Below are 17,152 nucleotides of genomic sequence, written 5' to 3'. Positions count from 1 at the left end.
CACCGCAAAGGATAGAGCAGGACTCCCCATCTTTCATGGTCCTGATGGTGCCAAGGAAGCGGCTGAGCGCATCTGTGCTACGCAGAGAGGATTTCCATAGTTGAGGGCTCTCACACCCGGTAGACTGAAGTCTCTATCTTCATGCTGCTCTAGTGCAAGAGGCAGAGGTGGCGCTACCAGCCTTTACCGTGTCACTGGCACCTTGGCAGGAGGGTGTAAGGTAGGGTGGTCCTGGAACAACACTGCTTCCTCTAAGACCAACCTCCGCCATCACAACCTGCACACACTGCCACCTCCCTTGAGCACCCCACACATCAAAGGTAGGAACCTGCAGCATACAATAGGTATGAAGGTTTGGAGAGAGTCTGAGTGGAAATGAGGCTGCACCGATCATCCAACCAGATAGACAGGATGGCTGGGAAAGATTTCGCGCTGAGTTGCGTCCAGCGGAATTTCTCAGTACAGAATGCTCATAAAGACATAAGTGAAGGCCATCCACCGTCACTACTTGTGTAGAGCAAAGATTCCACACTCAATAAACACAATGGGTTAATGTCCTGCTCAGGACATTAACCCATTGTGCATATAGACAGGCATATGAGGCTACGTGGTGTTGTAGTACCCTACACCTGCGCACATGAGGCAATGCCTGCACATATGATACTGCGCACGGTTACAGCAGCCTATACCTGGGTACATGAAGCAATAACTGCACATATGAAGCTACGCGCGGTTACAGCAGCCTATACCTGCGTACATGAAGCAATGCCTGCATATATGATACTGCGCACGGTTACAGCACCCTACACCTACGCACATGAAGCAATGCCTGCATATATGATACTACGCGCGGTTACAGCAGCCTATACCTGGGTACATGAAGCAATAACTGCACATATGAAGCTACGCGCGGTTACAGCAGCCTATACCTGCGTACATGAAGCAATGCCTGCATATATGATACTGCGCACGGTTACAGCACCCTACACCTACGCACATGAAGCAATGCCTGCATATATGATACTACGCGCGGTTACAGCAGCCTATACCTGGGTACATGAAGCAATAACTGCACATATGAAGCTACGCGCGGTTACAGCAGCCTATACCTGCGTACATGAAGCAATGCCTGCATATATGATACTGCGCACGGTTACAGCACCCTACACCTACGCACATGAAGCAATGCCTGCATATATGATACTGCGCACGGTTACAGCACCCTACACCTACGCACATGAAGCAATGCCTGCATATATGATACTACGCGCGGTTACAGCAGCCTATACCTGGGTACATGAAGCAATAACTGCACATATGAAGCTACGCGCGGTTACAGCAGCCTATACCTGCGTACATGAAGCAATGCCTGCATATATGATACTGCGCACGGTTACAGCACCCTACACCTACGCACATGAAGCAATGCCTGCATATATGATACTGCGCACGGTTACAGCACCCTACACCTGCGCACATGAAGCAATGCCTGCATATATGATACTACGTGCGGTTACAGCAGCCTATACCTGCATACATGAAACAATAACTGCACATATGAAGCTACGCGCGGTTACAGCAGCCTATACCTGCGTACATGAAGCAATAACTGCACATATGAAGCTACGCGCGGTTACAGCAGCCTATACATGAAACAATAACTGCATATATGATACTACACGCGGTTACAGCAGCCTATACCTGCATACATGAAACAATAACTGCATATATGAGGCTACGCGCGGTTACAGCAGCCTATACCTGCGTACATGAAGCAATGCCTGCATATATGAGGCTACGCGCGGTTACAGCAGCCTATACCTGTATACATGAAGCAATAACTGCATATATGAGGCTACGCGCGGTTACAGCAGCCTATACCTGTATACATGAAGCAATAACTGCATATATGAGGCTACGCGCGGTTACAGCAGCCTATACCTGTATACATGAAGCAATAACTGCATATATGAGGCTACGCGCGGTTACAGCAGCCTATACCTGTATACATGAAGCAATAACTGCATATATGAGGCTACGTGCGGTTACAGCAGCCTATACCTGTATACATGAAGCAATAACTGCATATATGAGGCCACATGCGGTTACAGCAGCCTATACCTGTGTACATCAAGCAATGACTGCATACATGAGGCTACGTATGGTTGTAGCAGACTATACCAGCGTACATGAAGCGATACCTGCATATATGAGGCTACGCACAGTTACAACAGCCTATTCCTGCATATGAAGCAATACCTGCATATATGAAGCTGGTCTGGACACGAGTCTCAACAAAGGTGTTCCTGAGCATATGAAGGTCGCGCCTGGACATCGGATGGTTGAGGTTGGACTTTCAAGGAAGCGCTTGGGCCTTTGAGGGTATACCTTTGTTCTATATGATTTCAATGGTTACCGACTAAACAGGGTGTTAGTTCTTCGTGTCAAGCTCTACATTCTCAGGCTAGTAATGTCTCTTCGGCCTCTTATTTATCACAAGTCCTCATTAAGTGACTCATCAGTGACTCATTTTTATGGGCGAGACCCCTCAGAACCTACTTTTACTTTTTGCAATCCAACTCCTCTGTTCTCGTTTCCCTCCTTCCTTTCGAGTTAGTTGTTCTCTTTTTTTTTGCATGGACCCGCTGGCCTGTTTTGTGAAGTTGTTTCAGGGTAGTTTGATATATATATCGTGACACGGATGCATGTACCGAGGCAAATGAGGCTGAGCCTAGTCATTTAAAGCCATATATTTAGGTTACATAAGCGAGAAAGCTCTCACGCAAAATAAAAGTTGCACACACATATTCATTTTAATATCTTCAAAATTATATCCCAAGTGCATAACATATTTGGGTCAGTACAGAAACCGGTTACTTGTGTGCTTTGGGTTGCTTCTTCCTCCATAGTAACAGCCTAATTGTAACAACTGAAGTGGAACAGGTGAAAAGGCAACATGTGTTTCGCCCTTTGTTCCACGCAGGCCAGGGGCTTTTTCAAGGCTTAGTTATGTGAGGAGTACTCTGATAGAAGATACACTGCATCTGTAGGGTCCCTGCAATGGTAAATCCACAAAGCACCATCTGGGTGCAGAAATTGGGATCTTTTGGGCCTGAATAGAACAGGAGGGAGGGAGTCTACAGACTACGGAAAGATATTTCTAGCACCAAACCATAGACACTTATCAAAATAACATGGATAATACTTACCGGCGACAAGAGAAGACTCCATGTCTTATAAACCACTTTAAACATTTTAAGGGGCTGAACTCAGTGAAAAAGATGTATCCAAGTTAAGGAGCAGGTAAAACTTGTGGAAGGGTGACCGGGGCTAACAATAACAAATTCTTCTGGTTCAAGAAAGGACAGACCTCCCAGCATGTGCAACACAGGCACAACTTTAAAAAAATGAAAAAAAGCCTGGGAAGGGTAAAGGAGGGAGACACCGGTAGACAGACAGAAGTCATATGGGACTTAAAATGGAGTAAGAGTAGGCAGATAAAGGGACACACAATGGAGACAGACAAAGTATTCTTGTACAGATAAATGGAGACTGACAAAGTGATGAATCACAGATAGGCAAAGCAACAGACAAACAGAGAACAGTACATGGAGATAGAAGGAGCTAAATATAGAGAGAAACACAGAGACAAGGGAGACACACTTTCCTTCGATACACAAACAGACAGAGACTGAGAGTGGAGCATGGGACAAAGGAAGGGAGACAAAAGAATAGGAACAGAGAGATAGGCAAATGAACATACAAAGGAATACAGACGAAAGAGTCCGGGAAAACACAGGGAGTCAGCCAAAGGGTGAGACAGAGGAGACAGACACCGACCAAGACAAAAGAAGAAGATAAACTGCCCATCGACATATAGCGGTAGCAAAGACTCAGACAAAATGACATGCAAGGATCCTGGGAATGGATCAAACAAAAGTGTAGGTAAAAGAAGAGAGACAAACTAGTTTTAGACATACAGAGAAGACCAAGAGCCAGGCAAAGGTGCAGTCTAGGAACCCAAGAGACAAAGTGACCAAATAGAGCTCCATGGTGCGCCAAAACTAGAGACTACATTGAATCAACATATCAGTGTGTAAACGACACCAGAAGCATGGGATGCGAGAGATTCCTTACTCATAGAATTCGGTGGCTTTCTGCAGCGTCGTCGTGACCTCCTCCGGTAAGTCCCCAGGAATATGGGCCAAACTCCACGACATCTGCTTGCCCTTGGCGTGGTAGACATTGCCAGTGTTGTACAAGGCTCTCGCTTCGCCCACCTGGAGTATGAAACAAATACAATGCAGGTTTACTTCAATGCACACAACTCTTGAAGGGTTAGAGTGGGGGAAAGCGGCCTCATGATCCTGCAATGGCCTGAAAAGAAAGCCAGGTAATGACCAAGATTGATAAACATTTTGTAGGCCAATAACAGGCATCTAAAGTATATTTACACCTTCACAGTCGGTGATCACGATAAGCTTTGCATGACACAAACCACGATGGCATCTTCATTGCAATGATTAATCCGCTGTTGGCATGTAGTCCTGATCAATGGCCACAATTTATTTGCATAACTTACGGACGTCTCAATTCCACCAGAAGAAGTGCTTAAATAATAGACGGTGTTATGAATGACAGATCCAAGGGAGGCAGGCGAATCACAGGGGACCCTTTGTGGCATTAAACACTGTCTCCCATATTCCCATTGGCTTGTGTAGACCTGAGTATGACCGGGGTGTTTAAGTCACTACTGGCCGCGCCTCACTAAACGTCACTGCAGACTGGCCAACCACAATAAAAAGTTTGCTCTATGAGGAAATGGAGGAGATGGAGAAGCGTGGCTCAGTGGTTAGAGGCGGCAGACCCGGAAGCTGAGATCGGCCGTGGACCAGGGTTCGATTCCCCGCCTCGGCGGGTCTCGGGCTCAAAAATTCCACGGACTCAACAATTCTCGCTCCGGTGCCTACTCGACTCACGGGGTCACACTCTGCGACTCTGGGCAATAGCTTGCTTAATCTCCACTACGGCCCCTCGCGGCGGGATGCCTGGCTTTCACCTTGTGGATACCCTCCGGGGTATCTCACAGGGGAATACCAGGACGGGTTCCCTAAGCAAGCGCCTTGATGCCTTCGGGTGATTTGTGCGCTATATAAGTCGCAAGTCGCAATACAATACATTTACATGGTGGGGCCTTGGAAGGGGTGGTGCATCATGCCAACAATTGCCTGATACGCACCTCTGTCTCTTCCTCCACAGGCCGCACCCCCTACAAAAATAAAAACAAATGCTTGCTGAAGCGGCCACCAATGTCCTGGGGAGTTTCCATGCTACTTAATGGACCTCGGCTGCTTACAGCCTCCAAAGACGGGATTTTGCCCCGTCTGTGCAACTAAGTGTATTTTGTGGGTTTGAGGAAAGACTTTCCTAAACTGATGACAGCCACTCTTCAGCCCTGGTGCTGACTGAGATTTCAGTGGCCATGGCCCTTGAGATCCAATGAGACTGGCTTGATCTTAGAATCGATTGGTTCTTTCCTTTCTGATCTCAGTCATCCGGCCAGACCTGGAACTTCAATGCCTTCAATGAAAAGCGCCACTTTCAGGCCACCTAAGGCCCGATTCTCTCCCATTTTTTCTTCAGTAGCCATAAAGGGCCTTGGCTGATCTAATTTGTCTCACCTGGAATGCCAACCTCTGCCTCGGCTGCCAGTAAATGATTCTACAATCCACTGAAGGCTGGCAGAGGATCCAGAGATGTGCTACCACATCACTTTATGCCTCACAGACCTTCCTCTACATGGAGAAGAACTATGTAAGTAAAGAGACCAAGACCAGACATGCTCATGGAGGCGACCTTCCTTCCTTTCAGAACAGCTCTGTGGGGAAAAACACCATTTTACATTCCCTGTCACCCACAGGTGGACCTCTGCTCCATCAACTGAATCATCAAGAAGAACTGGCATGGGCACTGGTCATGTCCAGTTTATTAAAACATTGTGCATGCAGGGGCTCCTATAAAGAAAATGTGGCAACACCAAAGTATCTAAAATAAAGCTTCAAGGCTGAGCATTATTTAAGCATCTCAGATCACACTGACCTGCTCTCAAGCTCCTGGGTGGAACACAGGAAAAAGTCCATCTAGGATCTTCTAAATCTCACACAAAGCTTCAGGGGGGCTCCAGCTCAGGATAACTGCAGATACTAGGTTCCAATTACTTATCAGCCAAACACACCTGAGAGCCAGCACTAAGGCACCCTCCTGCCAGCTTTACTGCATGATAAGTACGTTTGGACGAATAATCAACACGGTGCAGAGATCTCCCTGAATCCAGAGTAGCGGGCACCGACATGTCTACCCGTCTTCAGGAAGAAAATGGACAATGTTCTTTTAAGGAAGTCTTGCCATGCTCAGTTTGGGCACTCCAAAACTGCCCATTCCACTTCCCTTGAGGGCAGAGGTGCCATTAGCCTTAAATATGTCTTCCTGTAGTCTGACATCTTTCCACCCTCAGATGAATCAGGCATAACCAACAGAAAAGGAGCAGGTATTCGGGACTGCATGGTTAATCCCCATTTCGGGGACATTACCTCGTAATAGCTGTGTTCTGACAGGAAGACACTGACCCGAATCAGCAATTGCACCCCGAACCTTTCAGTCATAAATCCGGCCAACAGGTAAAAAAGGCTGAATCATTTTCTTCAAAGCATACCTTATAGTGAACCGTTTTGTTAGCATTAAATAAGAATAAATGCTACATACATTGTTGCGAAAGTCGTGAATTTAGGTGAAAGTGAAAAAGTAAACACGTCCTCTAACTCTGCAAAGCAGAAACGTTTTCCACAGCCCATTGTGAATATTGAAGAAAAAAAATAATTGAAAGACAACAGATGTCCTGACTCAGTTTATTTATACAAAACAAGGTCACTATAAGCCAAGGAAATGCTGTCAAGTGGCTAAAAGAGATTTCACTTTCCCAAAACGAGCTGTCATGAGGCCCATAATCTGAACAGGTGCCGCTGCATTCCCGAACATGTCATTATTTGCCCTTGGAGTGGTGCAGCATGGCTAAAACAACTGCAAAGCCAATAGGTCTCTTTGCCAATATTTGCTATAACATATTTTAGTATATGACCTTAATAGGTTTTTCAGGGCATGTTTGTGACCTACAGTCTTAGAGCCAGGCTCAGTGAAAACTGCAGTCAGTGTGCTTTTAGTACTTCTGCCCTTAGTCCCTCAGGGGGTTGACCCTCAGCCATGCCCTGTGGTCACTGTAAACTTGACATGGCATTTGGCATTCCACAGTGTGCATGACATGCCTTGAGTCCAGCAACAAAGCAACCCACAAGGCACTACATGTGCCCATACCCAGATGGAAAAGGGCAAGGCTACAACTTGTGCACAATTTGTGACTGCACTACCCACTGGGCACACATACCAGTCCTGCATTAAGCAATGGGTGTAGCTGTGTTCAGTGTCATGTCTATCTATCCCACCTTGTGTCCAATGCCCATGTCTTCAGTTTCCCTCCACCAGGCAATGTGAACAGGGTTTGAGCTACTACTATGAGTATGGGTACCGGGCACTGGGAGTAGCTGCAGGCCACATCCTGTGGGCAGTGCCTCCTGGCCATGGCTGTAGGTGGTGTCCCGCTGGGCACTGTGGAGCTTGGTGCTGACCACAGGATATGGCCGGTAACCATTTCACTAGCCCTGACCACTCAATGGCCTTGGCCTATGACCATTTCTAGAAGAGCATAGATACATAGACTGATCACATGCTGTGTCGTTGTTCACTACAAATGCCTGTAGTGCCATCCAGGGCACGGTGTACTGCTTAGCAGGACAGGTACTGAAAAATGGCATGGCCTTCAGCTAAACACTGTAGCTAATACCTTTTCACTCAGTACCCTCTGGTCACAACATCCACTGGGAATTGCTTACAGCCATGCCACTGAGGCACTAGATGGAAGGAATGGCTAAATGCCAGATACCCCTGCCCTTGGTTGAGGGTGGTCATGGCCTAGGGCTATGCTTGTGCAATGCCGGATTAAACCCTGTCGAGTCCCCTAGGAAGTCGTAATTGTGGGTACCTCCCTCGCGTATTATCTCCTCATACCCAATACACTAGATATGTTTTACAAACTGAACTTTTAAGAGACCAACTGTTATGCGAATATGATGTCTGCAGTTTATTTACTTTAAGTTGATAATGGTACATTACATTAATACAGTATTTTCTCCATAGAGTCTTTAACGTGAAGTTTTTGTTTCTTTGGGTTGATTCACATTTTTCCTATCTTTTGGAAAAAATATCTAGGAATGTTTGATTGTAATTTTCTTTCAAGATCAAATCATTATTATTTTGCTCCGTTGTCCTGGGGACGCTAAAAGGAGAGGGGCCCGTTGGCCAGTACCTACTTCGCCTATTTGGTATTACGGAATTATTGAGTGTGTACTGGTAATATGTCGTGCCATTCACCCACACCCTACTCCTAGAACAGCAGCCGACAGTACCCACTGCGCATGGTCTTCAGCCAGGTTCAGAAGACAGGTGGCCCAGGGCATAGTCTCCTCCTGCACTTCCACCAGGACCCACTGAGATGTCCTGTGGAAACTATAAGCAAGGTATTGGCTTAAGGCAGTCCTTGTCCTCAGTCCTCATTAGTGCAACATGCCTAATATGAGCATGTGGTTGGCACTGATACTCATGTTTGGGGCTAAGACTTTGTTTATGGTCAGAGAGTGAAAGGAAGAAAATGGGAAATCATGGAGGAGAGAAAAACTGGAAACATTGACAAAGGGAGGAAGCTAGAATGGATAATAACCTAGAAATGTGAGACAAATAGATAGTAAGGGTAGGGTGGTGGCAGAAGGTGGCATGAGGTGGAATCAAGACTTTACAATAAGAGTATTTAACAACATCAGCATTTGGCAGTGCAAACTCCACAGAAATCCTCTGAGCTTTTAAAAATTTAATCACTGGTGTGCAGTATCCAGTTGGCAGGGTATGCCCAGACGTGGGTCCCTTGCTCACTTTGCCACTGGATTCAAGCTAGCCTGGCTGATGAAGGGTGATACCCAGAAACCGGTCCCAGGATGCTTGTTTCCGGTTAAGGGAATACCTGGCATGGCAGTTCGGGCTGGACTGTTCCCATGAGACCAGACTGATTTGCATATAGCCGGGTCTGAACTGAGGTGGCGGAGTGAGCTAAAGAATGATGATGGATTCAACCCAGATCTGTGACTGGGGGTGAGTGTCTGAAAAGTTTCAGCGCTCCGCCCATCATCTCCTTGTATTTCCATTGGGTCTGGATGCAGACTGTGCCCACAGGGGACTGAGCACAGGGCAAGGTCAAAGACCACCAGGAGGGAGCGAGAGAGAGGGAGAGAGAGTGTGTATACACACACTGAGGGGGCTAGTATGCATTGGCAGGGTTGTGTGTGTCCTTCAAAATCTTCTAATTCTTAGATCTACCCAAACCATACTTCATTGTAAGTTTTGTCCCTGATTTGGGGGGGGGGGGAGACGGTGTTGCAGTAATACAGTGTCAGATTCAAATTAGATTCATTTAAAAAATGCGGCGCCCCTCGAAACATATCATTAGAGTAATGTGTGAAAAAGTCCTCTGATCGTTGATTCTCAGCATCAAGACCAGACACTTTTCACAGGACTTTCGGTCATGTTGTATTCCTCTGGGATGTGCTCTTGAGTCCTCTTGTTGTTTTAGTGTGGTGTATATTTCTATGTATGCTTTTTGAGTCCTTTCGCGGGGCCTGGTGCATGGTTCCCTGATTTTATTCAACGGCCCAAAAACGAGACAAATGGCTGATTAAGAAATAGTATATTTTCAACAATCAATCAACTTTATGTGCACCACGAGCTCTGCAAATGTGTACAGACTTCCTTTCTTCCCTCTGCACCACAGATTTTTCCATTTTGTTTTAAAATTACAGAACAGAATTGCACCAAATTTGGAAAACAATACAATTGACAGCGGCCTTTTGTGCATGTGAAATCGAATGTCATTCTCTGCTGTCATTTCTCTGCTATAAATCATCTTGTGAATTTTGTATGTACCCTTCCAAGTGGGCATCTCCTCACCCTCTAACCTCTGCACACCGCAGTCATTCTGTGAAAACCCTTCCAGCACAAAAGTGGACTACATATTTGTTTTGGAAAGTTTTGTGCAGATTTTTCAAATGGCACAAAGCTGTTAGCAAAATAAAAAAAATATTTTTTATATGGATTAAATAATGTGATAAAAACTACAGAGAAACATTACATTGAGAAATACATGTTCAATTGCAGTAGACCTTTCAATGGGTGGTGCAGAATACAACACTCACCTTCAAAGGAACCAAGGACCAAAGGTACAACAATTAGGAATAGCATTTTCCAACTTGCGATTCATACTGAATCGCAATGTGGAAATCACAATTCCAAATGTACTGAAGGATGTATTTTAAAATAGCGATTCATGGTGGGGTCGCAAATCAAACTACCTCATGAAAATTAATGAGGTAGGTGGCAATTTCTGACCCACTAGGAATTGCAGTCATCATAGGGATGGAAGCCTGGGGCCAGCAGACCAACATGTCTCTGATCGCTTTTTAATAACGCAAACTTGTTTTTTTTAAAATGCAGCCTGTTTTCCTTAAAGTAAAATAAGATGTGTTTAAATGGGACCACTGCCTGCTCTTAAAATATATATATATTTTTTAATTCTCAAAGGGAAAGGCATCCCATGGGGACACTTTCCCACATGCAAACGGTTACCACTACCTTCTAGTAGTTTGTAAAAAATGTATATTTTGTGACATGAATATGGTTGCAAAATAATAATAAATATAACTGCAAATAGGTATTTGAAGGGATACTCTAAACACGCCCCTTCCAAATACCGAATCTCAAACCCAAAGTGCAATTCGGTAGCATGTCACCGCATCACAATTTGGGGTTTGTACATTTAAAAATGCTTTTTTTGTGGTCACAAACACCCAATGTGAATCGAGCCGTTTGCGATCACCAAGAAAGCTTTGTACATATGGCCCTTAAATACCGTGCCACACAACACCTAACTTGTACAGAATAATCACTGATACAAAACAGCACCGACCAAGACAACACACAATACATTATTCAGGGTGAGTATGATATGATCTATTTTTTTAAACCATTTCCTGATACATTTCAGTAGTAATGAAACAAATGTTATTCAAGTGCTGAAGTCTGCATGCTCTGCAACTCCAACTCCCTTTGAAAACCTGTTACTCCAAGGGGAAATGATTCCAAAAGAGAAACAAAGGAATGTGTTTGGCAGGTCATGTGACATGGACACTCACTAACCTTATCTCCCTGCTCTTGGGAGATGTCCAAATGCCGCTGGCAGCAAACAATGGCTTCCTCGAACTGGCCCAGTATCTTCAGAGTGTTGCCAAGGTTACCGCTTGCTTTTGCCTCTCCTATGCGGTCCCCAATGGTTCTACAAGAGAGAAAAAGAATGCACAATGAGGGTTGAGTTAAGACAGGGGTGACTGAGGACTGTGCAAACAGTCCTGCGCACAGGAGTGTGCTATAGAATGGAGGCAACCAGTGGGACATGTTGGGGAGTCGTTGAGATGGTGCCAGCTTTGGATTGGAAAGAAGGGCCCTTAACGTGCTGACAGCAGACAGGCATCAACCATCCTCTTCTCTCTAGTTACAGTAAGTATGCTTGCTAGCAGTGGGAAATTCAGAGTTTTGTCAAAGGTAAAGAAGAGAGAGTAGAACATAGAAAATATGCTTACTCAATCCAGAGAAAGTGCCTTAGGTCTTGCAAGAGGTACAAAAAATGCTATATAAGGATCAATACAATACAATACAATATCAACCAAGGGTTTGGCAAGAAAGGGAGTGTTAGGTTTGTGCAGGGGTTCCTATTTAGGTCTCCGCTACAGACAACTTTAGTTCTCTGTTGGCAAGTTCCATTGTTTCCAATAAATTATATAAGAGAGTTGGTTTTGCGTCAGCCTCTTATTCATGGCTGGATGTTTTTGTTGTCTGTCTCACTTTCCTGCTTCTAATTTGATGGCTTTGGCCCCTATTTTTGTGTTTACTTCACCCAGGAACAAGTCTGTTTCACAGTGTCATCACTGTTTGATATGTCCTTCCACTACTCATGCCAGATCTTGCATTGCAGTGAGGGACTATTTTGTCTACCTCCCTCTCTGTCCCTTCTCCCTCTTCCCTTGCTCTTAAGGAGCCCTTACCCCTTACCTTTTACTACCCCAACACAGGTGTTCTATTGCCCCAGCAGCCGCTCATTTACCCTGCTCAGACCCCTCACCCATGTTTCTCTGCCCTCTGCACTATTATGACGCAGCCTTCGTAAAATCCTTATTTTACCATTTTAAGATGGCTCCCTGCATGTACTCATGCACTAGAACGCACAGCAGCCATATTTGAAATGGATTTGTAAACATAAAATAAAATGCTTTCAAAGCTGGCCACCATCAATGCATGTGCATCCATAGTAGCCATCTTTGAACCATATTTGGAAAAATAAAATGTGCCTCCAAAGTTGACCCTATGGATGTGCATATTCACAGCAGCAATTGTTGAATATATTTGATTTATAAAAAAACCTATTCAAGGATGGCAACCTTCGGGGCACACACACTAAATGCAGCCATCTACCAACAACAAAAAATATATTTGCAAAGTGTTTTACGATTTGATGTGGCTTAGGTCCAGCCTCAAGGAACAATAAGGTGCTTGACAGAACACATTTCTACAGTAGCTAAACTGTGTTGAGCACGAGTTGCTGTTCAATGAACAGTGTGGGGTGTATGCGTCTGGCTAAAATATGATTACTGAAACCAGGATATTGTGAGGAGTGGGACGTGAGAGTGGCAACTTGTTGTTTTTATAGGATCACTCAATGTGTTCTTAATGGCTGAATATAAAGTTGAAACATGGGTTGCCAAGTTAAGAAGTCAAGAACCAACAAACAAAGACACTTTGATCCAAACCTTTATTTCTCTTCCATCATGATCATTTATATGAGCAGGATGTAATTGCATAAACCAAAGGTATGGCCTTCGAATCCCAGGCATTAGTTTGGTAAATGAAAGCCCAAGGGCAGAGGAGTAGTTCTGTTGACATTGTCTTATATGGCCATCCTAACCAGCATGATAACTCATAACTAGCACCCTTGCTCACAGGATAAGCAGTAGTGATGCTACCAGGTGAAGACGGATTATTAACTACCCTTTCACCCTGCAGAGAGGTAGATAGCAAGTGGCATCTGCAGTTTTGTTGAATGGCATGAATGGTTATTGATGAAAATGTATGCATTCACCTCCATGTATAAACAATAAAGTCACATACTAACATTCATTGATGCATCCAGAACACACAATTCATTATTGAGCATGTAGCTCTGTTTGGAAAGTCTTTACATAATTCAAACTCAGAAATATGAACTGGCAAATGGACAGCAGCCTCCCCGCTTGCAATCTCATCAAAAGTATATAAGTAATTTCTGTTACAAAGTGAAAAAATTAAATGTTGGTAATTTCAAGGATAAAAGTTTGTCTGCATTGAAATTAGGCCCGCTTGTGCAGAGTTACCTCTGTGAGCAAATAGTTATCTCATTTAGACAGCAAAGATGGCAAGATGGACGTCCATTTACATTTGCCCATAGACAGTAGCCCCCAACGCACCTTCCCACCAATCACGAAGCCAATGCAGCAGAAATGAACTTCATAGATACTATCCCAAAATGCTTAATGCAGATTGTTATTCCAATAGAAAGGCAGATGTGGGATCCCTTTATTCATTAAAGTCAGACGTGACAAAATGTTACCAGTTCGAAGAAGATTCGAGAGTCAACGCTAGGGTACAGGAGAATGACAGATATCTGTGTCACTCCCTCCTTCAGATGGTGGCCTAGGTTCTGTGCCAGTTCATTATGATTCATGCGAAGAAGCTGCCTACCTTGCCAACGTGAGGTCATGCTTGTGGTATTGGAGGGCTTTGGCGTATTCCTTTAGGTAGAAGTAGGCATTGCCCAGCTGGCTGTAGATTGCGCTCAAGGTCTTCAGATCCTCAGTCCCGACCTGCACTGCAGCCTCGAAGAAGGCAGCGCCGGATTTGAAGTCGCCCGATTTGCACAGTCGCTCCCCTTCCAGAGCTAGCTCAAGGCACGAGGCCTCCATCCTGGAAAAATCAAAACAAGAACAGTCAGCAGCATGCAGGAGACTTCCTCAATTCAACATTGCAGGATCCTTGGCCAACTGGACCACCTAGAATGCCTAAGATTTGCATTTAACTCAGTTTTAAACTATAACTGTACACACAAGGAATATTCATAGATAAGTTTATATCACTGTGCATGTATGCACATCATGGAATACATATTAAAACAGTATTCTGTACTCTTCTCCTGGGCATTGCTCTATGCATTAAGCTTAGGGGTGTCACCTTTCTATGAGTGCCCCTGAACATTAGGGGTTGGATTGATCTCTTGGGTTTTGGGGAACGCCTTCCTCATCAGGGTCTACGCAGTGTTCAGGTCTGCATACATTTTTGAAGGATCAGAGGACTCATCATCCCCTGTAGCGCCTACAGTCTGTATCTGAAGAAAGAAGATCATAGCGCTGCTCTACTTTGGCTTAACTTTTGAGACACTGAGTTTATATCTCTAGTTTGTTGACTTGCCATTTTCATTTCTATTATTTCGTTTTACTTCTATGTATAATTTCCTGTACAGTTCCCTTCCTGAGTTTGCTGTTCATGTAATGAAAGCAGTCCAGCTCCATGTAATAAGAGGAATTAGAGATAACTTGGATCAGGTGGCAGGAAGCGCCTAGAAGCCATAGGAGAAACCAGAAAAATAGAAGTGTTCTTCTTCCTAATTTGGGCACGGTATGGTCAAGGAGAAGCGATACATTCCACTCTGATGAACAGCTAGACAGAAATTCAGACACTGAGTTGTTTCATGTAGATGTGTCTATTCCTAAAAATAGCTGTTGTGAAAAGGTAGGAGAATGGCAAACGGTAGACCACAAAGCTTTGAAACAGCCATCAGTGTTGCCTCTGGGAGGCAAAGCTCAGGTGGAGAAAGACTACATACCACTTATCCAACCAGGTAAGCAGGAACCAGTTCATCTTTCTGCCTGCCTGGAAATGTCTGTGTGACCATCTAGCGCTTCACTGCTTAGGGTGGAGTCCAGCAACATCCCACCTGTGGAGGGGGCCATTTGTCTCTCCTAACTAGGAATGGAGGGACAGGCTGCAGGACAGAAGAAGGCAGACCAATGCTACTCACCTATAACACAAACACCTAAAATAAGACCAGCAAATGGTTGTTATGATTTTTGGTAGATTTCCACCAGTCTCTTCTGTCTATATAATTCTGACTTGGCAATAGGGTGAGGCAGGGACTGAAGGTGGGGCAGCATTAGAATGAGGGTGATGCCTCCTCACAAATAGGATCTTACCACCCAGTCCTTCCACAGATAGTGATGATGTTGGCTCCAGCAAGGCCTTTGAACATCACTCAATCGGTTTTTGTGATTGGCGGTGACTTCTGCCCAATGCCAGCTCCATTTGCTCCTACGTAGGAGTTGTCACCAGTTATCATAACTTGGGCATTGTATAAAATATTACTTTGATTTGCGCCCCAAAGATCCATGCTATTTTCAGCTTTTCGGTGGTCTCTGCAATTTACAAAAAAACCTTGCTTATCGAACCTCGTGCAATATCATATTTTCACTTAATGTATCCTATCATACAATATATTCTGTGACATACGTCTCTCCTCAAACCTTAAATTTTCTCTCAGATATATAAGCATATCTCACATTACCACAACACATTCTATGGTTCTTTCAATGCTTAAGATATGGTTGATTATATAATAGAAAACGCAATAAAATTGCTGGCACAATAAAACCTAATTTTTCAAAGTATTGTATATATATCAAATCACAGATCCCTGGTACCACACAAACTTGTTCCGGCCATAGTAAAAAAACACAACCTTCATTATAAAAAGTTGGAAAATGGTGTCTGCATTGGCAGAATATAGCTAGAGTTAATAATTGCTCCTCCCCTGTTGTGTTGCTGCTCGCCCACTGGCCCAGTCTGACTGGAGATTGTTTAAAAGTGAGCTTGCCTTTAGTTTTTTAAGGTTTAGTAGATGACAGTTTGTGCTGGTTATTTATTATTAGTTATTAACATAATATACCATTGAGGTTTCAAAAACTATTATTAACATGCACATATGGTGGCCCCTCATCTCTGCCAAAGATTGATACTAAATGAGAATGGATCAAAAATTGCTCTCCACAAGCAGCTTTGAAAAATTCAACTCACCAAAAACGCATAAACTATTGCCTTCAACACTGACTCCAATCTCTCCTTCAAGCCACATGCAACCTAGAAGCTGAAGGCAGCTAGATACCAGCTCTCACTCTTCTGCAGACAGTCAACTTTCATCTGTCTGAAGCCGAGTTTCGGAAAATGAGAGTTGAATGGAAGGTCTGGTCCTCTCGCATCTGGTTGATGGCCACACAATTCTCACCCTAATCCATGGCCACCTGAAAACCCCTGTGAACGTCCACCACGAAACAACACGCTTCGTCAAGAAATTCCAGATCTCTTCCACCCTGAGAGAGCTACATTGGCTGCACCTCCAAGCCTACATCATGTTTAAGATTGAATGCATCAAGTACAAAGGAGGAGCTAGGATGCCCCTCCCTGCCTGGAGGAGAAACTGCATCTGTGGAGGCCAGCACCATGCAAGGAGCCAGAACATCATGGCACTGGAACTGACAAAAGTGACAAAAAAGAAACAAAACTGAAGCCAACACTGCTCACGGTAGAGTCCAAGAATATGAAAGAACATATCAGGTATGCAACTTCCCTGCTGCAAAGAGAGAACAGCTGAAGACGGATTTCATTCAACCATCGCAGAAAGGACTATCACATCCGGGCCACACAGTTGAGTGCAACTCAGTTGCGCTCAACCTCCTTTCCTATCTTTCTAGGTTTGTGCTCCTAGTTAGGACTATGATTCAATTCAAAGGTTCTGTGATTTCACCGACTGTTATTTCATCAAGGTGTAACATTGTATGCAGGGCCGGACTGGGAAACAAAACCGGCA

The 17,152-nt window shown here is 44.4% G+C and overlaps 1 protein-coding gene across 3 annotated transcripts in view; it reads right to left on the bottom strand.

Annotated features, from left to right (window-relative positions):
- The window catches only part of LOC144754271 (G-protein-signaling modulator 1-like), a 764,693-nt gene that overhangs the window by 488,102 nt on the left and 259,439 nt on the right, over positions 1-17,152 (bottom strand). For all 3 annotated transcript variants that reach the window (XM_078641901.1, XM_078641898.1, XM_078641900.1), the window contains exons 2-4: positions 13,981-14,202; positions 11,350-11,485; positions 4,138-4,280 (exon numbers count right to left, since the gene is read on the bottom strand). In XM_078641901.1, the coding sequence (XP_078498027.1) occupies positions 4,138-4,280; positions 11,350-11,485; positions 13,981-14,202 (501 nt within the window). The remainder of the gene's footprint in view (positions 1-4,137; positions 4,281-11,349; positions 11,486-13,980; positions 14,203-17,152) is intronic.

Source organism: Lissotriton helveticus, chromosome 5_1, assembly GCF_964261635.1.
Source record: "Lissotriton helveticus chromosome 5_1, aLisHel1.1, whole genome shotgun sequence".
Taxonomy (NCBI): Eukaryota; Metazoa; Chordata; class Amphibia; order Caudata; family Salamandridae; genus Lissotriton; species Lissotriton helveticus.
The sequence above is the reverse complement of the archived record's forward strand: the minus strand, read 5'-3'. Positions and strand labels throughout refer to the sequence as shown.